Source organism: Ochotona princeps, chromosome 19 (genome assembly GCF_030435755.1).
Source record: "Ochotona princeps isolate mOchPri1 chromosome 19, mOchPri1.hap1, whole genome shotgun sequence".
Taxonomy (NCBI): Eukaryota; Metazoa; Chordata; class Mammalia; order Lagomorpha; family Ochotonidae; genus Ochotona; species Ochotona princeps.
The window spans coordinates 49,207,585-49,228,633 of NC_080850.1; the positions used below are offsets into that span (position 1 = coordinate 49,207,585).

Below are 21,049 nucleotides of genomic sequence, written 5' to 3' on the forward strand. Positions count from 1 at the left end.
TATTAAAAACAGATTGATTTTTACAAGAAAGTTTGACACATTATTGCTTGAGTTAGTACACTCTGAAGTCTTATCCCAAGTTTGCGAGGGGAACACTCTCATCCAAAGCCACAGTTGTGATACCTTCATGTTGGATGCCTCAGTCTCCAGTTTGGAAAGATGACTGGAATTATCCTGCAGCTCCTGGCGAAGGTTTGAGTTCTCCATCTTCAGGGCCTCTACTTGCTTCAACAACTGATCATAGGAAGCTGCAGCCATCCTGGGCTACCTTGGACCTACAAGGTTAAAAAGGATTTTGAAATTGACTACTAGGAAGGGGGGGAGGGTGGCTCCTTGTTTTTAAAGAAAGAAATACAGGAAACAAAACTTTTTGTAAGAAGAATTGGTCAATACTCTAGTTTTGATCTCAAAACAGTATTGTTCAAGTGGAAGCATATTTCTGAGATGAAAATTTGGGGGTCTCTGTTGAGAAAAGAAAGGACTTTAAGTAAGAGTGAAACTTAGCGTTTGGAATCATTTGCCATTTCAGAGAGTGGTAAGATTTCTATCAGCTAAGAATTTTTTCAAGGCTTTAAAGATGCGTTATTCAATCTTGAGAGCAAAACTTAGGGAATGTGATCACTGGTAAGACATTTATTTTAGTAATGGAAATTCATTTCAGGACTTGGAGTCACAGAAGTTTACAGCCAGAAGAGAGGAGTGAGAGTACATACTCCATCACTCTTCCGTTTCAAGAGGCAAGTCTGAAATATCCGTAGTGAAGTTTTAAGGGAGGATTTCTTCAAAAGACAGTCATGTAGCAGAATGGACACAAAGGAGAGAATTAGCAAGATTCCAAATTGTTTTGTTCGGAAGATGGCACATTATTAACACAAAATTTTACGTTTTTCTCAAAAGGAGGAGCATCAACAGCCCATTCATCCCACAGGAGGTGTGGTCGCGAGAGACACCGTTTCCCAACTGAGGCCAAAAGATGCAAAGAAAATGGTTGGCCTTGGGAGCAGAGACTCAAAGCAGCCTGGCCGCGTGTTTGCAGGCCTGTGAAGGAACACAGAAGACAAGCAGGGAGTGGGCAACCCAGCAGCAATGACAACAGGACTCATTCAGGAAGGTTTGTGGGACACTCTTTTTTTTTTTTTAAACTAACACCAAATTCCTATTGGAATAAATAATATTCTGCCTTTTACGTCACCTGTTCTTAACTGAGACTTACATGAAGGGCGTGTGTTCATGTGTACTTAGGACAAGCGACACTGATGTGGCTTTCTGCTTTCAGCACGCTCTGCCCGTGTCAATTCGATTCCATCAGGCAGACAGGCTCCAACACTGGTCACTCACATCCCTGACCTCTGCAACTGCAGCACTCTAACAGCTCCCACAGCTAGGGTCACTGAGAAACCTGGACCAACCCAGAGGCACTGGCCAGGCAGGAGTCTGGGTTGAGGTCAGCCACGAAAGAGGAAAGAGGAAGAATACTGGTCTTGTATTTGGAGACTGGGTTTCAATTTAACCTCTGTGAAATTAATAAATGGCAAAGGGTGTTTTGTAAATGCACGTTTGGTACTTGCTGTAATATAATTTGCAGGAAAACAGTAGTTAAGTAATGAGAGGTAGGCTCAAAGATACAAGTGATGAAAAAACAAAAGCTACGTTAAGGGCACACACGAGAAGGAGCAAGTGGACGTGCGGCTGTAATCTCCCCTCAGACCAGCGGATGGCTGGAAAGAAGCAATATAGCCTCATAGAAAGGAAAGAGGAGGCGTCTCAAAAATGAACAAACACGGGCCCGGCGGCGTAGCCTAGCGGCTAAAGTCCTCGCCTTGAAAGCCCCGGGATCCCATATGGGCGCCAGTTCTAATCCTGGCAGCTCCACTTCCCATCCAGCTCCCTGCTTGTGGCCTGGGAGAGCAGTGGAGGACGGCCCAAAGCTTTGGGACCCTGCACCCACGTGGGAGACCCGGAAGAGGTTCCTGGTTCCCGGCTTTGGATCGGCGCGCACCGGCCCATTGCGGCTCACTTGGGGAGTGAATCATCGGACGGAAGATCTTCCTCTCTGTCTCTCCTCCTCTGTGTATATCTGGCTGTAATAAAATAAATAAATCTTTAAAAAAAATGAACAAACACAGAATGATCACTTTTGTGCTCTTACCATTGATCAGCATGTGTGTATGAATACACATTAAGAAAAAAATGGCCAACTTGGAACCTGACTAAATACTTGGGCTTCAACTCTTTATTTAAAATAAAACCAAGCAGCACTGCATCATGCAAAGAAGAGGAAGGGCACGATCCCAGTAGGCGAGTTGAGGCAGCCACCGTCCCTGGACCGTCACACAGCAACACATTCGGTGGTGGACGGCAGCAGGGAGCACTCAGGTGCTCCTAGTAGAGGGAGGTCGTCAGGCCTCAGCTGGACAGACAGGCCTGTGGGGCTCTTCCCCTGCCTCTTCCAGATTCTCAACCATTAAATCCATCCGCTCTGATTTTGTGGGATGGAGGAATATCCTACCTTAGAACATTCCAGCATGTTGTGATATCATCCTTCCCTTACTCCAAGCTGCTCTACATGACATTTGTAAAATCATGAATATACTTTGAAATGCCTATTGTGCAATCAACAGAAAATCATACCAAATATGCAGCAAGTCATTCAAGAACATTTTAAAAATTAGGGAACTTGTGTGATCACCTGGCAGCTGCAAGTTCAAGATCAAGACTGGGGTCGTTTGTCTGGTAAAAGGCAAAAGTCTTGTTTGATCTGAAGAGAAACCAGAGTACAAGACCCTGTCAGACTGCGGTGAGAGCTGCTGGTCACTCCCACGGCAATGATGGGTCACACCCATCAGTAGGGAGAAAGGCCAGGAAGACAGAACATTCAGGACTCAATTACTTCTCAACAGTCATACCTCTAATGCTTTGCACAGAAAACTAGATTTCAATATGAATTTTAATGGGTTGAAAAACAAACTATATCAGCATTAGAATTAAGTTTCACAAATCTGATTGAATTCAAAGTTTAGTTGGATACATATTTATCTGCCCAACTATAACACATATAAGTTCTCACTGGATATTAAAACTAAAAAAAGAAGGGGTTTAAATAACAAAACATTGAACAGTGGGCTTATTAGACAGACTTGTATGCCTGTCTACAACATAAGCTTTCACTGCATATTATAGCTGATTTTTCTTTTTTTTGGTAATTTTTTTTAACTTTCATTATTACTACTATCATTTTGTAATACATTTACATGGGCCCTGGGATTTTCCTTACCCTCACCACAAGTCCCTTTCTCCCTACAGAATTCCCTGTATTATTACTATAGTATAGTTCCTCATAAACAGTCATATGTCCATCATTGTGGGCATGGATAATAATGAGTCCAGCATCCTACTGTCAAGATATAGTTAAAAGATTCGTTGGGAGTCTAACTTTGTCTCGAAGCAGAAATGCATACTGCACTGTATCCTCACATCTGGATATGACAGTCTCTATTACAGTTACTGCAATCCCCTTAAATGAAAAGCCACAATACAAAATCAACAACAGAAAGAAGAAATTTACAACATGAAGTTAAATAACATGGTACTGAATGACTAATGTGTCCCTGAAGAAATGAAAAAGAAAATCAAGAACCTTCTTGAGGAAATGATGCTACTGCCTGATCTATGAGTCACTGGAGAATACAATGAGGAAGCTTTGAAGAGATGAAAGTAGCCAAAAACAGAATCAAAATCCATGAGATATAGTTCCCACTGACCTTTGTTGGTGAAATGTGTCTCCTATAGGCAACAAATAGATGTTTTTTTTTTTAATGCAGTTTAATAATCTATGAGGGTTGACTGATGAGCTTCAGCCAATTACATTCAGGGTGAATATGTATGGTACATGTAAGTGGACCACGTGAAGGATCAAGAACACACAGGACAATGTCAAGCATCAATGGCCCCAGCTGGAGCAGCGAGCAGAGGAACAGAGAGGACTCTGAGAGCCTGCCAAAGGGCCTGAGTTTGGACTGCTCTCCTCTCGTTTCAAGCCACGAGCCTGCAGGCCTGTGGTATGCTGCTCTGGGACAGTAATACTCGGGCTGGGCACTGCAGACAGGCCAACATCTTCCTAATTCCCCAGCAGCTGACAGTGTACCAACAGCAGGGGTGGCAGGAACCACGCACACACGTGTCGGTTTCTGGGGACCACCTCACTGCAGGAGTAAGCTGCTGGCACAGTATGTCTGTCCACCAGGCACCCCTAGCCTTCTGTCTGGGAGCATCCTGGACATCCTAATGCCTGTTCCCAACAGGTACATACATTCCACATAGACTGAACACAGATGGGGCAACTCCTGACCCAAGGGGAGCTCCCCAGGGTGGACATCTCTGAGAAAGTTCTGGAAGCTCAAGTCAAGCCATCCAGAGTGGTGACAAGCTGAGAACATATGCTCACCCTCTTCCTCTTGCCATTTCCCCTCTCCGGGCCGAGATTTCCAATCCTGGATCGCTTTCCACACAAGGCCCTGTCTCATGCCGCCCAGGGACACGGGACCCAAGCTAAGACATTGACTGCATACAATTCAGGGGCAAATACAGACTCAAAAGCAATGACATGGGTACACATTGTGCTGCTGTGGGTTAAGCTACTGATGGGAAACAAACCCCCACCCATCCCATGCTCGAGTGCACTCTGCTTGGACCCAGCTTCCTGCCACTGCTCCTAAGAAGCAGCCCATCCTGGCTCAAGTGCGTGAGCTGGTCCACCCCCATCCCACCTCAGGACCTGGGTGGAGCTCCAGGCCCAGCTTCAGGCCAGCCCACCACCACCTACATGTGCATTTGGGGAGTGAACCAGCAGACATAAGCACATTCCCTGTCTTAACTCTGCTTTCAAGTGATGACAGAACGCTGTCTGTTCAGGGCAAGGACAGAACTGCTATGGGAGTCACATCTTGTGCAGAAAATTGAGGAAAAGCATTCAGAATGTGACAGTCTTTATAGCAGGGCATTTGAGTTGGCAGGACTGTAACAAACACAAATGTGAGAGAACAGCATTTCAGAACAGTGTCTTCAAAGCTCAGAGGCTGGGAAACACGAGAGCTCCCTGGGCAAACAAGGCCAACGCAGCAGCATCAGGGAGGCAGGGTCACACCGCCGGCAACTCCACCGCGCCGGGAAGCTCACTCCCAGAAACGAGCTCTCGGCCACCAGACGGCAAGCAAACCAACGGGACAAGGCTCTCCCACAGACCACGTCAGAAGCAGCACTGGGAATGATGTCTACCAAGTGCTAATAAAACCAAGATCCTAAAATACAGACTGGAGGATGTATTTCAATAGTAGTCAGTATGTTTAAACTATATTTCAAAACATATTTCTGAGTGAAAATTCAAATTTACCACAAAAATGTAACATTCACTCACAAACACCGAGATATTTTAACACCTTTTTTTTAAACTTCAACTTAAAAACACAACTGTCTGCCTACAGTAGGCAGAATAAAGGCCCCACAAGATGTCTGTATCCCAAATGCTAGCTGGGAGCAGCATGGTGGTATAACAGGCTAATCCTCACCTGCAGAGCCAGCAGTCTATCTCCTGCTTAGGATGTGGGAAGGCCTTGGGTCCCTGCATCCACATGAGACCCAGCAGAAGCTCCTGGCTCCTGGTTTTGCCCTGGTCCAGCTCTGGCTATTGTAACCATCTGGAGAGTGAACCAGTAGATGGAAGCTCTCTCTCTTTCTGTGAAATCTGCCTTTCAAATAAAAATAAAACCAATTGTAAGAAAAAAAGGAATGCGTCCGAGTGCTCAAGGCCAGCGGCCGTGGCAAGGGAGCAAAGAGAAGGCCGCGTGTGGACTCGGGCCGGTGTCATGATTTGTTTCAGTTTCTGAGGGTGTGAGACGCCTCCTAGCCCAAACGAGAGCTGGTCCAACTGTCCTTGTCAGTTAACCTGCAGAGATCAACAAGCCTACCTGCTGGCTTATTCCCCAAATACTCTCAACACCCACAGCTGAGTAGATCCAAAGCCAGGAGTCAGGGCCTTCCTCTGGGACCCCTATGTGGGTGCAGGGCTCCAAGGACTTGAGCCATCCTCAGCTGCTTTCCCAGGCCATAAGCTGGAGGATGGAGTGGATGTAGAACAGCCGGGATTAGAACAGGTGTCCACATGGGATGTCAGTGCTGCAGGTGTAGGATTAGCTTGGTAAGCCACCCCCACCAACCCTCTACTTCTTATTTTTAAAAAAGATATGTTTATTTGAAAGACAGAGTGACACCCACCCACCCACACACACACACAAAGACAGAAGGAGAGCCATCTTCCACAGCTGGTTTATTCCCCAAATATCCAGAACAGCTAATGCCAGGAGAAGCCCTGAAGCTAGGAGCAAAGAACCTCACCCGGGTCCCCAGGGCGAGTGGCTGGAACTCCACATCTGGGTCTTCGGCTGCCTCACAGGTGCATCAGCAGGGACAGAAGTGAGAGCAGGACCTGGCCAGGCACTCACACGTTGGATAAAGGATGGGTGCCGCAGAGCGGCTTAACCCACAGTTACCACAAACCTTTCCTTGGTTCTTATTTAATTTGGAAAAATAGTTCAATGCATTGTCATCCTATTTATTCAAAAGTGCTTATATGCTAAAAAAGATGATTTTTAAAAGTATGTTTGTAAGTACCACTATGAAACTGCTGCCTCTCCATTTGCTGACCAGTATTTCATAAAGCATTACAATTTACAGGTAAATATCTACTACTAAGTATGACTTAGCATGAAAAATTTGATGACTGATTTATCAGATTTTCATAGTTTTTCAAATCACTTCTGAGGCAATAAGAGGTACTGTAAAATAATTTTATATAGTCAAGATAAAATAGAAAACTAAGAAGTCACAATATAACTTATCAGGAGTTTCCACACTTAGAAATAATGCAACAATAAGCTGCTCAAGTAAGTTCATTCATGTGAAAATAAGAATTCTGTAAACTCTCAGAGATTACACAGTTGAGGTTCAAGGAACCGACAGCCTTGAATACTACTAGTTATCAAATTTTGCTTGAAGCTTTAAAGTGGTTTCTTTTAATTCCAGCCAAGTTTCTCTCAGATTTAAAAGATACCCTAAGTACTATTATCTGCAAAATCTATTACAAAATAACTGGTAAAAAAGACAATTCTTTTAAAATAAAATTTTATCAGTGAGAATTTTGTCTTATTTATTCAAGTCCAATTCCTTACTGACTTGAAAAAAATTACTGAAACAAAGCTAAGTTCTTGGAAGGTTTTCCTCTGCACCGACAAGGCCTCCGTGCACAGCCACCGCTTCGCTGCTCAGGGAGAAGCAGCTCGGCGGCCTGGCTGCCCGAAAACACACGACGACAAGGCATTTAGTCTACACTCCGTCTGAAAACTCTCATTGTAGACATTTAAATAAAGGGAAAATAAGTACAAATGAAAATATATCAAGAGGGCCCGGCGGCGTGGCCTAGCGGCTAAAGTCCTCGCCTTGAAAGCCCCGGGATCCCATATGGGCGCCGGTTCTAATCCTGGCAGCTCCACTTCCCATCCAGCTCCCTGCTTGTGGCCTGGGAAAGCAGTGGAGGACGGCCCAATGCACTGGGACACTGCACCCACGTGGGAGACCCGGAAGAGGTTCCAGGTTCCTGGCTTCGGATCGGCGCAGCACCGGCCGTTGCGGCTCACTTGGGGAGTGAATCATCGGACGGAAGCTCTTCCTCTCTGTCTCTCCTCCTCTGTGTATATCTGGCTGTAATAAAATGAATAAATCTTTAAAAAAAAAAAAAGAAAGAAAGAAAATATATCAAGAGCATTCACTTGACAGAAACATGTCCTAAAAAAAATGGTATTGTTTTAGCAGCCGAGAAAAATACAAAATTAGTTAAGAAACATAGATTTTAGATATTAGTCTTATGAAAAAATTTGTCACAGTGTTTCACAAAGAAATTCACATTATAAAATGATCCGCTCTAGTGACCTAATTAATGGTATATAAAAGCTACACCATCACTGTTTCACACATAATTAATTTATGTATGAAATCCTACAGGATTTCTGTTAAGTAAAAAAAATATCTGGTCATCTCTCCTGTGACACAACGTCAAAGTATTCTATACAATGCACCGTCTATTCATGCACAACCTGCTATTTTTCCTACTTCCAAGGGGGAATGTTGCTTTCTGCCCCCCAGGCCCCCGACCCATGATGGCTTCTCACACCCTGACTTCCGCCTGGCGCGGCTGCAGGCCTTCGTCCTCTGCAGCGTGACAGAGAGCAGGGCTGCAGTGACCCGCTCAAGGCCAGGCGATGCATTTCCCAACTAACAAAGGCACCCTGTGCGCAGTCCACGCGGACAGTCCGAAAGAGCTGGCACGCCACCCCAGCTCCGGAGCGCCGCGATGCCCGTCTCCAGCCACCCGGGCAGCCCTTCCCACTGGCTTCCCTCATGTCTGCAGTCGGCATCAGCTGTGTGTGCCCTCTCTTGGCTACCACTGCATGTGTCCTTGTGATCGGGGAGCAAAAGAAGCTGTACAAAGGGCCGGGGCCCGTGCTCCTTGCCATGAATATGCTCCATTCTTTGTTGTCCTCGCCCATGTCCTTAGATACCGGTATTTAACGCGAGTCGGTCAACAGCCACTCTGAATACAAAACCCTCTTCCAGCTCAAAACCCAGCTCTCTGGCAGCGGACGCCAATGAACACTCCACCCCTCCCCCTTCTTCCTCTGTCAAAAACCCTGGATCCGAGCACAGGAAATCCATCTCCCTGCTGCATGGGGGTGGGGGCCGACGCCCCTGCCTCCCTGCTTGGCGCGGAGCAGTGGCGTGGTGCCAAGGCCAGGTCACCGGCTAGAGGCAGCGTGAGGGGACGTGGCAGCCCCTCCCCCGCAGCATGCCTGGCCACAGAGGCTGCAGCACCTACCCCATTTCCAAGCCCGGCAGCACCTCCATTCTGTCTCCAGTGGCACCCAGGCGGGCTGCGCCAATACAGCCACATGTCAGTCACGTGCGCCCGCGCGCAGCCAATGGGCGTCCGGCCGCGCAGCAGAGTGCCCTGGGCCGTGTCCAGCCCACAGCACAGCTGCGCCCGTTCCGCCGGCTGGACCCGCCCTGCAGCGCCGCCCAGCCCCACAGCCCACGGAGGGCATGACCGGGGGTGCGGTGGGACCGATCAATGACACCTGCTTTGCTACCATATACATGTTTACAGCTAGAAACACAATTCTGTTAAATATGTTACAATAAGTAATTTCCCACTGCAAGTACTGATCTGTTAGGTAAGTACCCTGAACTCACGTGAATTAAAAATACAGTTTCCAGAAAGCCGTGACAGCACAGCACGCCCAGCGGCAGCTAGCCCCAACCTCAGTGATTCCATTTCGCCTTCCCAGAAAGAGAACAGAAGCGGTAATATGTGCGCAGTATTTAGATAAGGCCCTGGGACAGATAAATGCTGCTAATTACTAATCTGAGGCTTAAATGTAGCATTTAAATGCAAATTCTGCAGTCCACTCAAATCTGAACACGTGAAGACCAGCCTGAAGGGCAAAATCCAAATTGCCAAGAATATATAGTTGAGCTCTGGTGTGAGATGGAGGGGCTTCAGGGTCTTATGCAAGTGCTTTTACTAGTTCTGTTCTTAATTTCTCTGATATTATCAAAAGAAGCAAGCTAGCACGTCTGCGGTAACTAACAAAGACTGTCCTTGAAAGGCGTCTAAGGGGCCCTAGTCCCCCCCCCCACCCCCCGCATGTGCTAGTTAGCCTTACAATGCCCTGACATCCTCCCACAACTAAGATGCCTCAAAGACGTGCTAAATACACAAAGGAATGACTTCCACACTGACCACGTATTACTGGATCAGAAAAACTATATCCTTAAAGCTTAACTTCCTAACAACACTTAGAAAACATCTCCCTTCATATTTTGATAAGGAAATACTAAAATCAATTAGACTGTATCCTCTTATGAGAACAAATTCACTTTACAAAAGGCATCCGTGGCCTCTTACTGAAAGTGCACGATTCATTTACACGACTTCATTGTTCATACAGTCACTGATTCCTTGTGACAAGCTCGGAGCCAGAACTTCCAGAAAGACAAAGCATCCTCCAAAACAAAGAATACATTTCACAACTCCCCAAAATGACTTCTAAGACCACAGGAAGCAATCAAGTCACTCACTCTTGTCCCAAACTATGGCTCAAGCTATTATTTACTGAATCTATTTGTAGCCAAACTATTTGTCTAAATATTTACTAGATGTAGGGTAGGAATTAATCACAACTTAAATGACAGAGTTCTACAGAAATCTAAGACCATGACATGGTCGCTGGCATTTGACTCAACTACGAAATCTCACCAGTCTAAAAACCTAACAGTTTATAATGTTGTCATCTGAATTATTTAGCAAGAATTCTCAAAACAGTGTCCTTAGGGGTTAAACAGAATTATGCTTTTAATTTTATTTTAAAAAACAAACTCAGCTATTTTAAGGACTAAAGTTAAAACACACACACCACAGCCTACTAGGCGAGATGTGAGCACAGTGACTGTCCGGCGGCCGGGTGTGTGCACTCCTGGGTGCCATGCCCCACGTCCCAGCATCTCTCACTCACCCTACAGACACGCCAAGGAGACCTCCGAGTCCTCGTATGCTAAAGTATCCTATTTCGAGTGTCAGTGTTATTGCCGTCTTCAAAACAAAGTCTCATAAATATGAATATATAATTCATCCCCTACTGAACCTTCTTCAGCTTCATTCAAAAAAGAAAAAAAAGGAGGGGATCCAATACACTTAGGAAGAAATGCAGACTGAACAAGCAGGATTCTTTTTTTTTTTTTTAAGATTTATTTATTGATTTTTACAAAGTCAGATATACAGAGAGGAGGAGAGACAGAGAGGAAGATCTTCCGTCCGATGTTTCACTCCCCAAGTGAGCCACAACGGCCGGTGCGCGCCGATCCGAAGCCGGGAACCAGGAACCCCTTCCAGGTCTCCCACGCGGGTGCAGTGTCCCAGTGCATTGGGCCGTCCTCAACTGCTTTCCCAGGCCACAAGCAGGGAGCTGGATGGGAAGTGGAGCTGCCGGGATTAGAACTGGTGCCCATATGGGATCCCGGGGCGCATTCAAGGCAAGGACTTTAGCCGCTAGGGCACGCCGCCGGGCCCAAAGCAGGATTCTTTTAAAAAAGATTTCTTAAAATGTATTTGAAAGGCAGAGTTACAGAGACAGAAGGACACACACACAAAGAAAGAGCGAGATCTTCCATCTCCCAATGGCTGTGATGGCCAGGGCTGTGCCGGCCACTTTCCCAGGTGCATCAGCAGGGAGCTGGATTACAAGGGGGATCAGCTGAGATGCTGGAATTGCAGGCAGCAGCTTAACTTGCTATACTACAATGCTGGCTCCTTAATAGAATTCCTAATGTCTAAAATCGTGCATTCCATTTTTCACATAGACCCAATGGTCTAATTTAAGACTAAACTGGGGGGCCCGGCGGCGTGGCCTAGTGGCCAAAGTCCTCGCCTTGAATGCCCCAAGATCCCAAAAGGGCGCCAATTCCAATCCCGGCAGCTCCATTTCCCATCCAGCTCCCTGCTTATGGCCTGGAAAGCAGTCAAGGACAACCCAAAGCCTTGGGACCCTGCACCCATGTGGGAGACCTGGAAGAAGTTCCTGGCTCCTGGCTGCGGATCAGCACAGCACCGGCTGTTGCGGTCACTTGGGGAGTGAATCATCGGACGGAAGATCTTTCTGTCTCTCCTCTTCTCTGTATATCTGATTTTCCAATAAAAATAAATCTTTTTTTTTAAAGACTAAACTAGGAACACTGGCAACAATATTAACTACTGTAAAATGGGTTAAAATTTAGTGTTCCTTTTATTTGATTTCATTGACTTATACTTTATTGGTAAACTTAATTCTTTCGTATTACTAAAGATCTGACATACGCTATGACCTTTAACAGTAGTGTGTGTTGGAAAAGCACTCCTACAGGTTTGAAGTCACCAAAGTTCAGATAAATTTAGAGTTTTTTCAGTTTGGGATGTAAAACTTGGTTAGAGTATGAGGGAAAACATAGAACAGAATATGCTAGATTTCCAGAAAGGAAGTGTTCTAAAGACTTTCTTTGTATTCTGCATGAGCAATGGGAAGGGGGCGACCATGGCAAAGGCAGTCCCAGCTGGGCAGATACACCACGGTGTTACCTCAAGGCCTAGGTTTCAAATGTATTCCCGGCAAGGGCAACACAATCTTGGCGTTTCTTCCCCCAGTCTTCTTCCTCTCTAATCTGCAGATCACCAAAATAGTTTCTCACACTCTACTCAAGAACATTCCATGGCTTCCAGTGCTGACAGCGGAACCCAGAATGCTAATTACTGATCCTCCACTAAAACCCTTTCTGAGTGTATTAACTTTGCTGGAGTTGCCACACAAATTACCACAAACTTCGTGGCTTTAGCTAACACACATTTAGTATCCTGCAGTTTTCTAGTTTGGAAGTTCCAACATCCTGGAGGTTCTACAGTAACAGAGCCCGTCCTGGACTTAGGGATGGTCGGACGCAGTCCCAGGCTCCCAGACCCCTTCCCTGTCTTCACAGCCAGCCACGGAGGGTGGGTGGGTGCACGCTCTCAATATGGACATGGTGGTTACTATCCTCTTCCACTGTTAAGGAAGCACTTTAAACCCATGTTAGTAACAGGATAATCTCCCCATTTTCTGGTCCCCCAATTAGCAGCCCTATTTTCCCACCTCCACATCATCTAACAAAGTCACAAGTTTTGGAGATAAGGAAAGTACATCTGTGAGCCATTCCTCTGCCATGCTGTGACTCCAACTATCTGCATTCTAACAACCATCAAGTTAACTAAATAATGAGTCACTTCTAGGGCCTAGACAGACACTTCTAGGGCCTTACACAGACAACTCGTATTCATTAACATGGTGCACTACAAGGCTCCAGTGAAGGAAGATTGAAAATGGACAAATTCTGAGTGCCACTGTAGTTCCAAGACCCTGGAAAAGCCTTAACTTTTCTGAAGTTTGACTTGTCTTTCGTCTGTAAAGTGAAGAGTATCTGTCACACTTGCTCTATGAAGTTACAAGGATCAAACGCTCAACTGTATAAAGAAAATGTAAACCATGAGAAGTGCAGGATTATTACTTGCTCTACTGATGGAAATCGAGGTTCCAAGTCCAGATGAAGTAAATCTAGTACCCCAGCCGCACAGATTCCCCTGCTTGTCTGCACTGTACCCTCCTCCAGGGCACCTGCACACTCCCCCAATGACCCTGTTTGTCTGCACTGTGCCCCCCTCCAGGGCACCTGCACACTGACTGCACTGTGCCCTCCTCCAGGGCACCTGCACACTGACTGCACTGTGCCCTCCTCCAGGGCACCTGCACACTGACTGCACTGTGCCCTCCTCCAGGGCACCTGCACACTGCACTGAGCCCTCCCCTCCAGGGCACCTCCTCACTCCCCCAGTGACCCTGGCCAGGAAGTACAAGGCAGCCGACTTCATTTGGAGCTAGGACATGGATCACAGTATTTCTGGTGTTAATGTAAAGTGACAAAGGACACCCAGTTAAGATGTTTGCATGGAGTAAAAGTGAGCAAATGCTAAAACATAGTACTTTGGTAAACTCAAGGTCCTCAGTGTGTGTGGGAGGGGTTACGAGCTTAGGATGCACAGACCCCTCAGTGGCCTGAGCTGCTTTTACAACACCACCACATCAGACATCGGAGGGTGAGGCCTGGGCACTGAGTTGTTCTTCCCAGCTTTAGCTTCTGCTGCCCAGCCCCCCACGGCACTACCCCAGGAAGACCATGTGCTACCCAGCCTCAGGCCTGCCTTCGGGAGGCAGAGCTTTCTATTAAAGAAAGAGCTGTCCTGGCAACTTGTATATGAATTGTAATTAACATGAAACAAATCAGCAATAAATCTTTTGCTAGTTAAAGGAATCAAGGACACAGAAATAAAACAATACCATTTCATCTACTAAATAAGTAATGATACTTTCAGGCTTTCAGTACATTTACAGACTGATCAGAGTTACACTGTAGGACACAATCATGGAACTCCTATGACGCTGGGTAAAAACACAGACTGCAGTGTCCTACAGGAACTAGCTTTGTTTTCCTTCTTTATGAATTATCTAGATTCACCGAGAAGACCAGAAGAGATCAGTGAAACAGCAAGTGCTTCTCCCGGCAGAAGCAGAAGGACTTGTTGTTCTGAAATCTATGAAATTCCCACCACCTAATACATATCATTTTTATAATTTTCTCCCCCAGAAGTTAGAAATTTCTAGGATGTACACAAACTAGTCACACGTGAAAAGAAATAAATCACTATTTCTCACTTAACCTACAACCAATGGCAGATCCAAAATTTGGTAAGGAGGTTCCTTAAGAGAGCTATAAATTGGGCCCGGTGCGATAGCATAATGGTTAAGGTCCTCACATGGAATGCGCCAGGATCCCATTTGGGTGCCAGTTTCAATCCCGGCTGCTCCACTTCCCTTCCAGCTCCCTGCTTGTGGCCTGGGAAAGCAGTCGAAGGCAGTCCAAAACCTTGGGACCCTGAACCCGTGTGGGAACCTGGACAGAAGTTCCTGGCTCCTGGCTTCGGATCGGTGCAGCACCAGCCATTGCGGACACTTGGGGAGTGAATCATCGGTCGGAAGATCTTCCTCTCTGTCTCTCCTCCTTTCTGTACATTTGCCTTTCCAATAACATAAATAAATCTTAGGAAAAAAAAGAGAGCTATAAATTAATTCAAAGTTGTTAGGGCTGCTTGTTGCCATGAGGCGTAATAAACCCAAAATACTATCTTGGATATTTTTCCTTCTATCTCCATTAACCTCACAAAACTTCTTTTGAGAAAAAAAAAAAAAAAACAACACTTCCCATACAGACATAAAGAAGCGAGACTTAGAGAAATTTAAAGTTACCTACATTCAGTCAAGTGGTAGTCCCCTCCCCTGGAGTCTGCAGGAGCAATACCCTGCACCACTCCCCCAGCACCCTGCACTACTCCCCCAGCACCCTGGCCCCTGCACCACTCCCCCAGCACCCTGCCCCCTGCACCACTCCCCCAGCACCCTGGCCCCCCTGCACCACTCCCCCAGCACCCTGGCCCCCCTGCACCACTCCCCCAGCACCCTGTCCCCCCTGCACCACTCCCCCAGCACCCTGTCCCCCCTGCACCACTCCCCCAGCACCCTGTCCCCCCTGCACCACTCCCCCAGCACCCTGGCCCCCCTGCACCACTCCCCCAGCACCCTGCCCCCTGCACCACTCCCCCAGCACCCTGGCCCCCTGTACCACTCCCCCAGCACCCTGGCCCCCCCTGCACCACTACCCCAGCACCTTGGCCCCCCTGCACCACTACCCCAGCACCCTGCCCCCGCTGCACGACTCCCCTAGCACCCTGCCCTTCCTGCAGCAGGAGACGCTCAGTAGAATGTCTATTAGGAACTCAGAACAAATTCCTTTAATTCATACATTTTTCTATCAATGCGTAAATACCATTCTCTCTGGAAGGATATCTAGACAAAATTTCCCTAAATGCAGAATGAATACTATCATCAACTTAAGTAATAAAGGGAGACAGGGGTTGTGGCTGTTTCAAATACATGGTGGGCCAGACAGTGGGCACAAAAGTAAAAGAAGCCAGAAAACATCATCCTGAGTCAATGACCGCTGTCCTGGGTGGGCTCTGCTTCACTGTCCTTGGATGACATTGAACAGGCATTACATCACATAGAATGCATTTATACAAAGTTAGGGAACATTCTGGTACTCAGGACTAGTCTAGTAATACATTACATTTTATGGTAAAAGAGTTTGGTAAATGTAATTAAGGTTGTTCATTAACTGATCTTTAAAATGGGGAGATTATACTAGGTAGACCCAATGCAATCACAAGGAATTTAAAACTTCAAATCTTTCACTAACTTTCTAATGAAATGAGAATTTCGGAATTTTTCGCCATGCCTTATAACTGCACAATCTAGTTCCTGCTCTCAGCATCACTCCTACCTTTGCAGTATCTTTCCCTCAGCCCTAACTCCTCAAATGTCTCCACATGAATGACCTACCTCCTACGGGACCCCACAAGATCACCCCTCAACACTGTGCCACCTCATGGTGTTCTGTACTGAAGGGGAGTGAGACCTAAAAGTCCCACCTCTGTACATGTTACCTATCTTGTTTCTCTCATGGTTTGTTTACGCCATGAGAAGAGGAGCCTAGATTTTTCCTGCAAACCCTACTTCCCTTGCATCTTAGACAGCGCTTAGGAATGGGCGTTTGGTCTAGTGAGTAAGCCACGGGCCGAGACACATCACAGCGCCTGGGCTCAAGTTCCAGTCTGATTACTCATTCCAGCCCGTTGCTGGTGCACACGGTGGGAACCAGCAGATGACTTGGGGGGTTAGGTCCTGCCACCTACATGGAAGGCACCGATTGGGATACTGCCTTGCCTGGCCCCAGCTACCGTGGACATCCTGGACACAGGCCATGAGCGGCCAGCTTTCTGCTTTATCTCTGTGTCTGTTTCTCCAATAACTGAGTAAAGAGCTGAGTGCTTTTTGTTCATGTGTGAAGATGGACAACATAACAATGAACACATCAACTCAGAACCGAGGGGGTAACTAATACATACACTACAGAGCTTCCACCACTAAGCACCACCTATTTTATCTTATTTTTTAAAAGATTTATTTATTTTCATTGGGAAGACAGATTTTTACAGAGAGGAGAGACAGAAAGATCTTCCATGCATTGGTTCACTCCCCAAGTGTCTGCAATAGCCAGAACTAAGCCGATCCAAAGTAAGGAGCCCAGAGCCTCTTCCAGGTCTCCCAAGCCAGCACAGGGTCCCACGGCTTTGGGCAGTCCTCTCCTGCTTTCCCAGGCCACAGGCAGGGAGCTGGATGGGAAGTGGGGCAGCAGGGATTAGAACCAGCACCCACATGTGATCCCGGGCACATGCAAGGTAAGGATTTAGCCAACTGAGCCTTCATGCTGGACCCAACATATTCTTAAAGAATGGAAAATTAAATAGTTTCAGACTAGATAATGAGAAAGACTTCAGAGACAAAGTAGATCTGAAGAATATTTTGCATTTTTCAGGACAGATATTTCAATCTGGGTTTTTTTTTTTTTTTAAACAAAAACAAAACAAAACAAACAAACCAACAAACAGGTAGAGTCGGCAGCACCAGCATCCCACACAAGCTGGTTTGAGTCCCAAAAGCTCCACTTGTGATCCAACCACCTGGTAATATGCCCAGGAAAGCAGCAGAAGATGGCCCAATTGCTTGGTCCCTTACAAACATGCCTGAGACCCAGAAGCTTCTAGCTCTTGGACTCAGATCAGCCACGCTCTGGCCATTGAGGCATTCCGGGAGTGAGCCAGCAGATGGAAGATCGAATTCTCCCTCCTTTTTTCTGTAACTCTGCCTTTCAAATAATCAAATCATTTTTAAAAATCATGTCCCCCATATGGCATTCACTTTACAGTCACCTTGGAAATCTTGACAATACAGTTCTTTTTGTGTGTTTGTTTCTTGAATTTTAAGTTGTTTACCTGAAAAGCAGAGGAACAAGACTCCCCCCCCACCCCCTGCCTTATCAATTCTATGCTGTCAATCAGGTGAAAAACAAAACGGCCTTTGGCAAGTACTTTACTCAATTAACAACATTCAAACATTTGTACAGAAGTAAGAAATTTTCCCCCTTAAAACTTTGTTAAGGTTTTTTTTAAGGGTTATTGGGGATCACTCTGACTAGGAGGCAGCCCCTCTGGTGTACGTGAGGGCTGAGTGCATGTGCGAAGGGTTGGGGTGGACTATAGCACCCATTAGTCTGCGTAGGGGACGGGGCTAGAGACATAACTGACCCAGCAAATGCCACTACCAGCGTGTGTGTAGGCTGATGCGGATGACAGACAGAGCCAGACCCCATACTGGCAAACACACATAAGAGTCAGGTGTAGGATTACTTTAGACAAAGATTTTTGGGGGATTCTCCCAACTGAATCACCAGACTCAGGACTCCAAAGTGGGGAGAATTGCAGGACCTGTGGTCTGACCGTGGAGTGCGTGTGTCAGAGTTGGTCCTCTTCAGTGGCTTGCAGCAGTGGATTGCACACCCAGACACACATGGAGGATATGGCAGTCCGCCGGAGTCTGCAGAGGACATCTGGTACCGTTACAGAGCAAGGAGGGTAAAACAAATTGGTTAGGGCCCAGTGCAGTAGCCTAGCGGCTAAAGTCCTAGCCTTGCATACTCTGGGATCCCATATGGGTGCCGGTTCCAGTTCTGGCAGCCCCACTTCCCATCAAGCTCCCTGCTTGTGGCCTGGGAAAGCAGTCAAGAACAGTCCAAAGCTTTGGGACCCCATACCTGCATGAGAGATCCAGAAGAAGCTCTGGGCTCCTGGCTTCGGATTGCCTCAGCTCTAGTCATTGCGGTCACTTGGGGAGTGAATCAACGGATGGAAGGTCTTCTCTATCTCTCCTCCTCTCTGTATATCTGACTTCCCAATTTAAAAAAATCTTAAAACAAACAAACAAACAAACAAACAAAACAAATTGGTCAACTACTCCAGCAAGTGTTGACAGCAAATATCTGGGCAAATGGAAACTCTGTGGTGAACTATGTCAGCCAAAGGACCTTGGAAGGGTTTCCTCATCCTTGGAGTGGCGAAATCGATAGCATTTCAGAACTATGTAAAGCACTTGAGGAGAACCCTTGGAGCATGCTCCACATTGGGGACCCCGGACGACATGTGGTGGCCATTCCCCATTCCCGGGTGCACAGGCGGCTGGGGGCTGGTGTGGCTTTTCTCTTACCTCTTCCTTCCCTCGGATACAGGAAGAAGAAAAAGGAAAATGAAGAAACAGCAGCTCACCCACTTTCCCCTAACCCTCGACCGTTTCCAACCTAATCAACTATGTAAACATCACCAAAACTAAGATTTAAAATTGAATAAACTTATAAATACATTAAAATTATTTATTTTTATTGGAAACAGATTGACAGAGAGGAGAGACAGAAAGATCTTCCATCTGCTGGCTCACTCCCCAAATGGTCACAGTGACTAGAGCTGAGCCAACCTAAAGCCAGAAGCCAGGAGTTTCTTTCAGGTCTCCCACATGTACACAGGGGACCAAGCAATCTGTCATCTTTTGCTGCTTTCATAGCCTTAATTAATCAGTGATCTGGATAGGAAGCAGAGCAGCCAGGACATGAACTGATGTCTCTATGGGATGCCAGCACTGTAAGGTGGAGGATTGGCTTGTTGAACTCTGGCCCTCTCCACTCCACTAACGTGTTTCATAGAGTCTAGCTGTAGGCAGCTGCCTAGGTTGCCTCGTACCTAGGCAAGTGCTGTGCTTCTGGGAGAAGAGCAGCCAATGGCTGGCTGGCATCTTGGAGCTGGCTCATGCTAATTCTGTGTTAACTATTCTTCCAGGTTAAATCTGCAGGGGTATGCTGAGTGGACCGAGGCCGTCTGCTTACTGAGCCCATGGGCTAGGGCAGGGACCACTGGCAGCTTTTGATGTGCCTGGCTGGAACTGTAGCCACTGGTTTTCCTCGGCCAGGCCACTGTATCTGTCATGAGCCAGGGGTGGGGACAGAATGGGCAAGGGGACCTAGCAGGCCTCCCAAGGCCAGGCCATTGCACCTGGTACTGGCTGTGAGGCTGAGTGGGACCTCCTCAGGCCAGGCTGGTGGGCACAAGAGCCAAGCTCGGGAGTGGGTGTGCAGAGGGCTTAAGGAGCCTGCAAGCTGGAGCCCCCAGTGTGGGAGGAGGCCCACCAGTGGCTTCTGGCTCAGCAAGCGCTTGTCATTTCATCTTATGCTGGCCTCAGGCATGTCAGGCTCTCCAACCCCAGGTCCCAGAACCAAGAGTGGGTGTCTAGCCTCCATGTACAGTTTGCATGACTGGATCAGCTACATTGCTAAGTCCTGTGCACAGTCAACCACATCCCAGAGTGATGATGACAATGCAGGGGACACAGCCATTGGCACTGAGTACAAAGTTCTCCAGCTCTTGAGAGGGATCCATTAGCTGAGATGGAGTTCTAAACCCAGGCTAGGACAGCCCTACATCCCTAACTAGCAGTAAGTAACTACAGACGCTGGGATGAACTGCACCCTTCAGCAATCCTTAGAGCAAGAGTTGGAAGTCGGAGGGAGTGAAATGGGTCAGGTAGGTAGCTAGTTGAGGGTCATGAGCTGGAAGCCACGCTCCCCATACCCTTTGTAAATCCCACCTGCCTAAGAATTAATCCACAACCTCTCCCCCAGGACACAGTTACCCCTGCAGGGCAGTAGCATGAAACCAGTTCTCTTTCCAAGATCATGTGAAGACGGGCAGAACGGGCAATTCCTCGCCCACAATTCCCTCTCTCCTATCCTCTCCACCCACAAACACCCCACACGTACCGCGATCTCCTCAACTTCAACATAAACTTCAAAGACTTCTTTACATGTCCTCAGCTAGCGAAGCTCTAGTTTCACAGCCTACAGTGCTTACCACTATCCTTTCTTTCAGAATGACTATAGCTCAGGCATTTCATTTAACCTCACAGCGAAGATGCACACGCCCCACAGTGAGTGCCTGGGTCTGATTCCCCTCTGATTCCCGACTCTGGCTTTCCACTAAGAGCGCAGGAGGCAGGGGGCTGGCTCAGGCAACTGGGGTTCTGTTTCCTAAACTGAAGGCAGCAGCCTGTCTCTGGTGCTGGCCTAGCCCACTGCAGATATCTGTAGAGTGAACTAGCAGATGGGAGCTTGCTTTTTATTTCTCTCAATTTTTAAAATTGTTTTGTTTAATTAAATATTTAAAGCAAGCTTTGATGCTTGCCAATGTAGTTTTTTTAAGTATGCCTTGTTTAACATATTAGACTTTGATCTTTACCTAACATATAAAAGTTTTAGGATCGTTCCTGAACCTATAATCTTAAAATATAAATTTATACTGCTTGAACTTTTTTAAAATGTGAGGAAACTTAGCAGT

General features: G+C 46.8%; 1 protein-coding gene across 6 annotated transcripts in view; it reads right to left on the reverse strand.

Moving 5' to 3' along the window:
* The window catches only part of APC (APC regulator of WNT signaling pathway), a 92,071-nt gene that overhangs the window by 56,274 nt on the left and 14,748 nt on the right, over positions 1–21,049 (reverse strand). For 5 of the 6 annotated variants that reach the window (XM_058677488.1, XM_058677487.1, XM_058677484.1 and 2 more), the window contains exon 2: positions 124–275. The exons of the other annotated variant lie outside the window; for it this stretch is intronic. In XM_058677488.1, coding sequence (XP_058533471.1) covers positions 124–258 — 135 coding nt within the window. In that variant the 5' untranslated portion in view covers positions 259–275. The remainder of the gene's footprint in view (positions 1–123; positions 276–21,049) is intronic. 6 annotated transcript variants of the gene reach the window in all.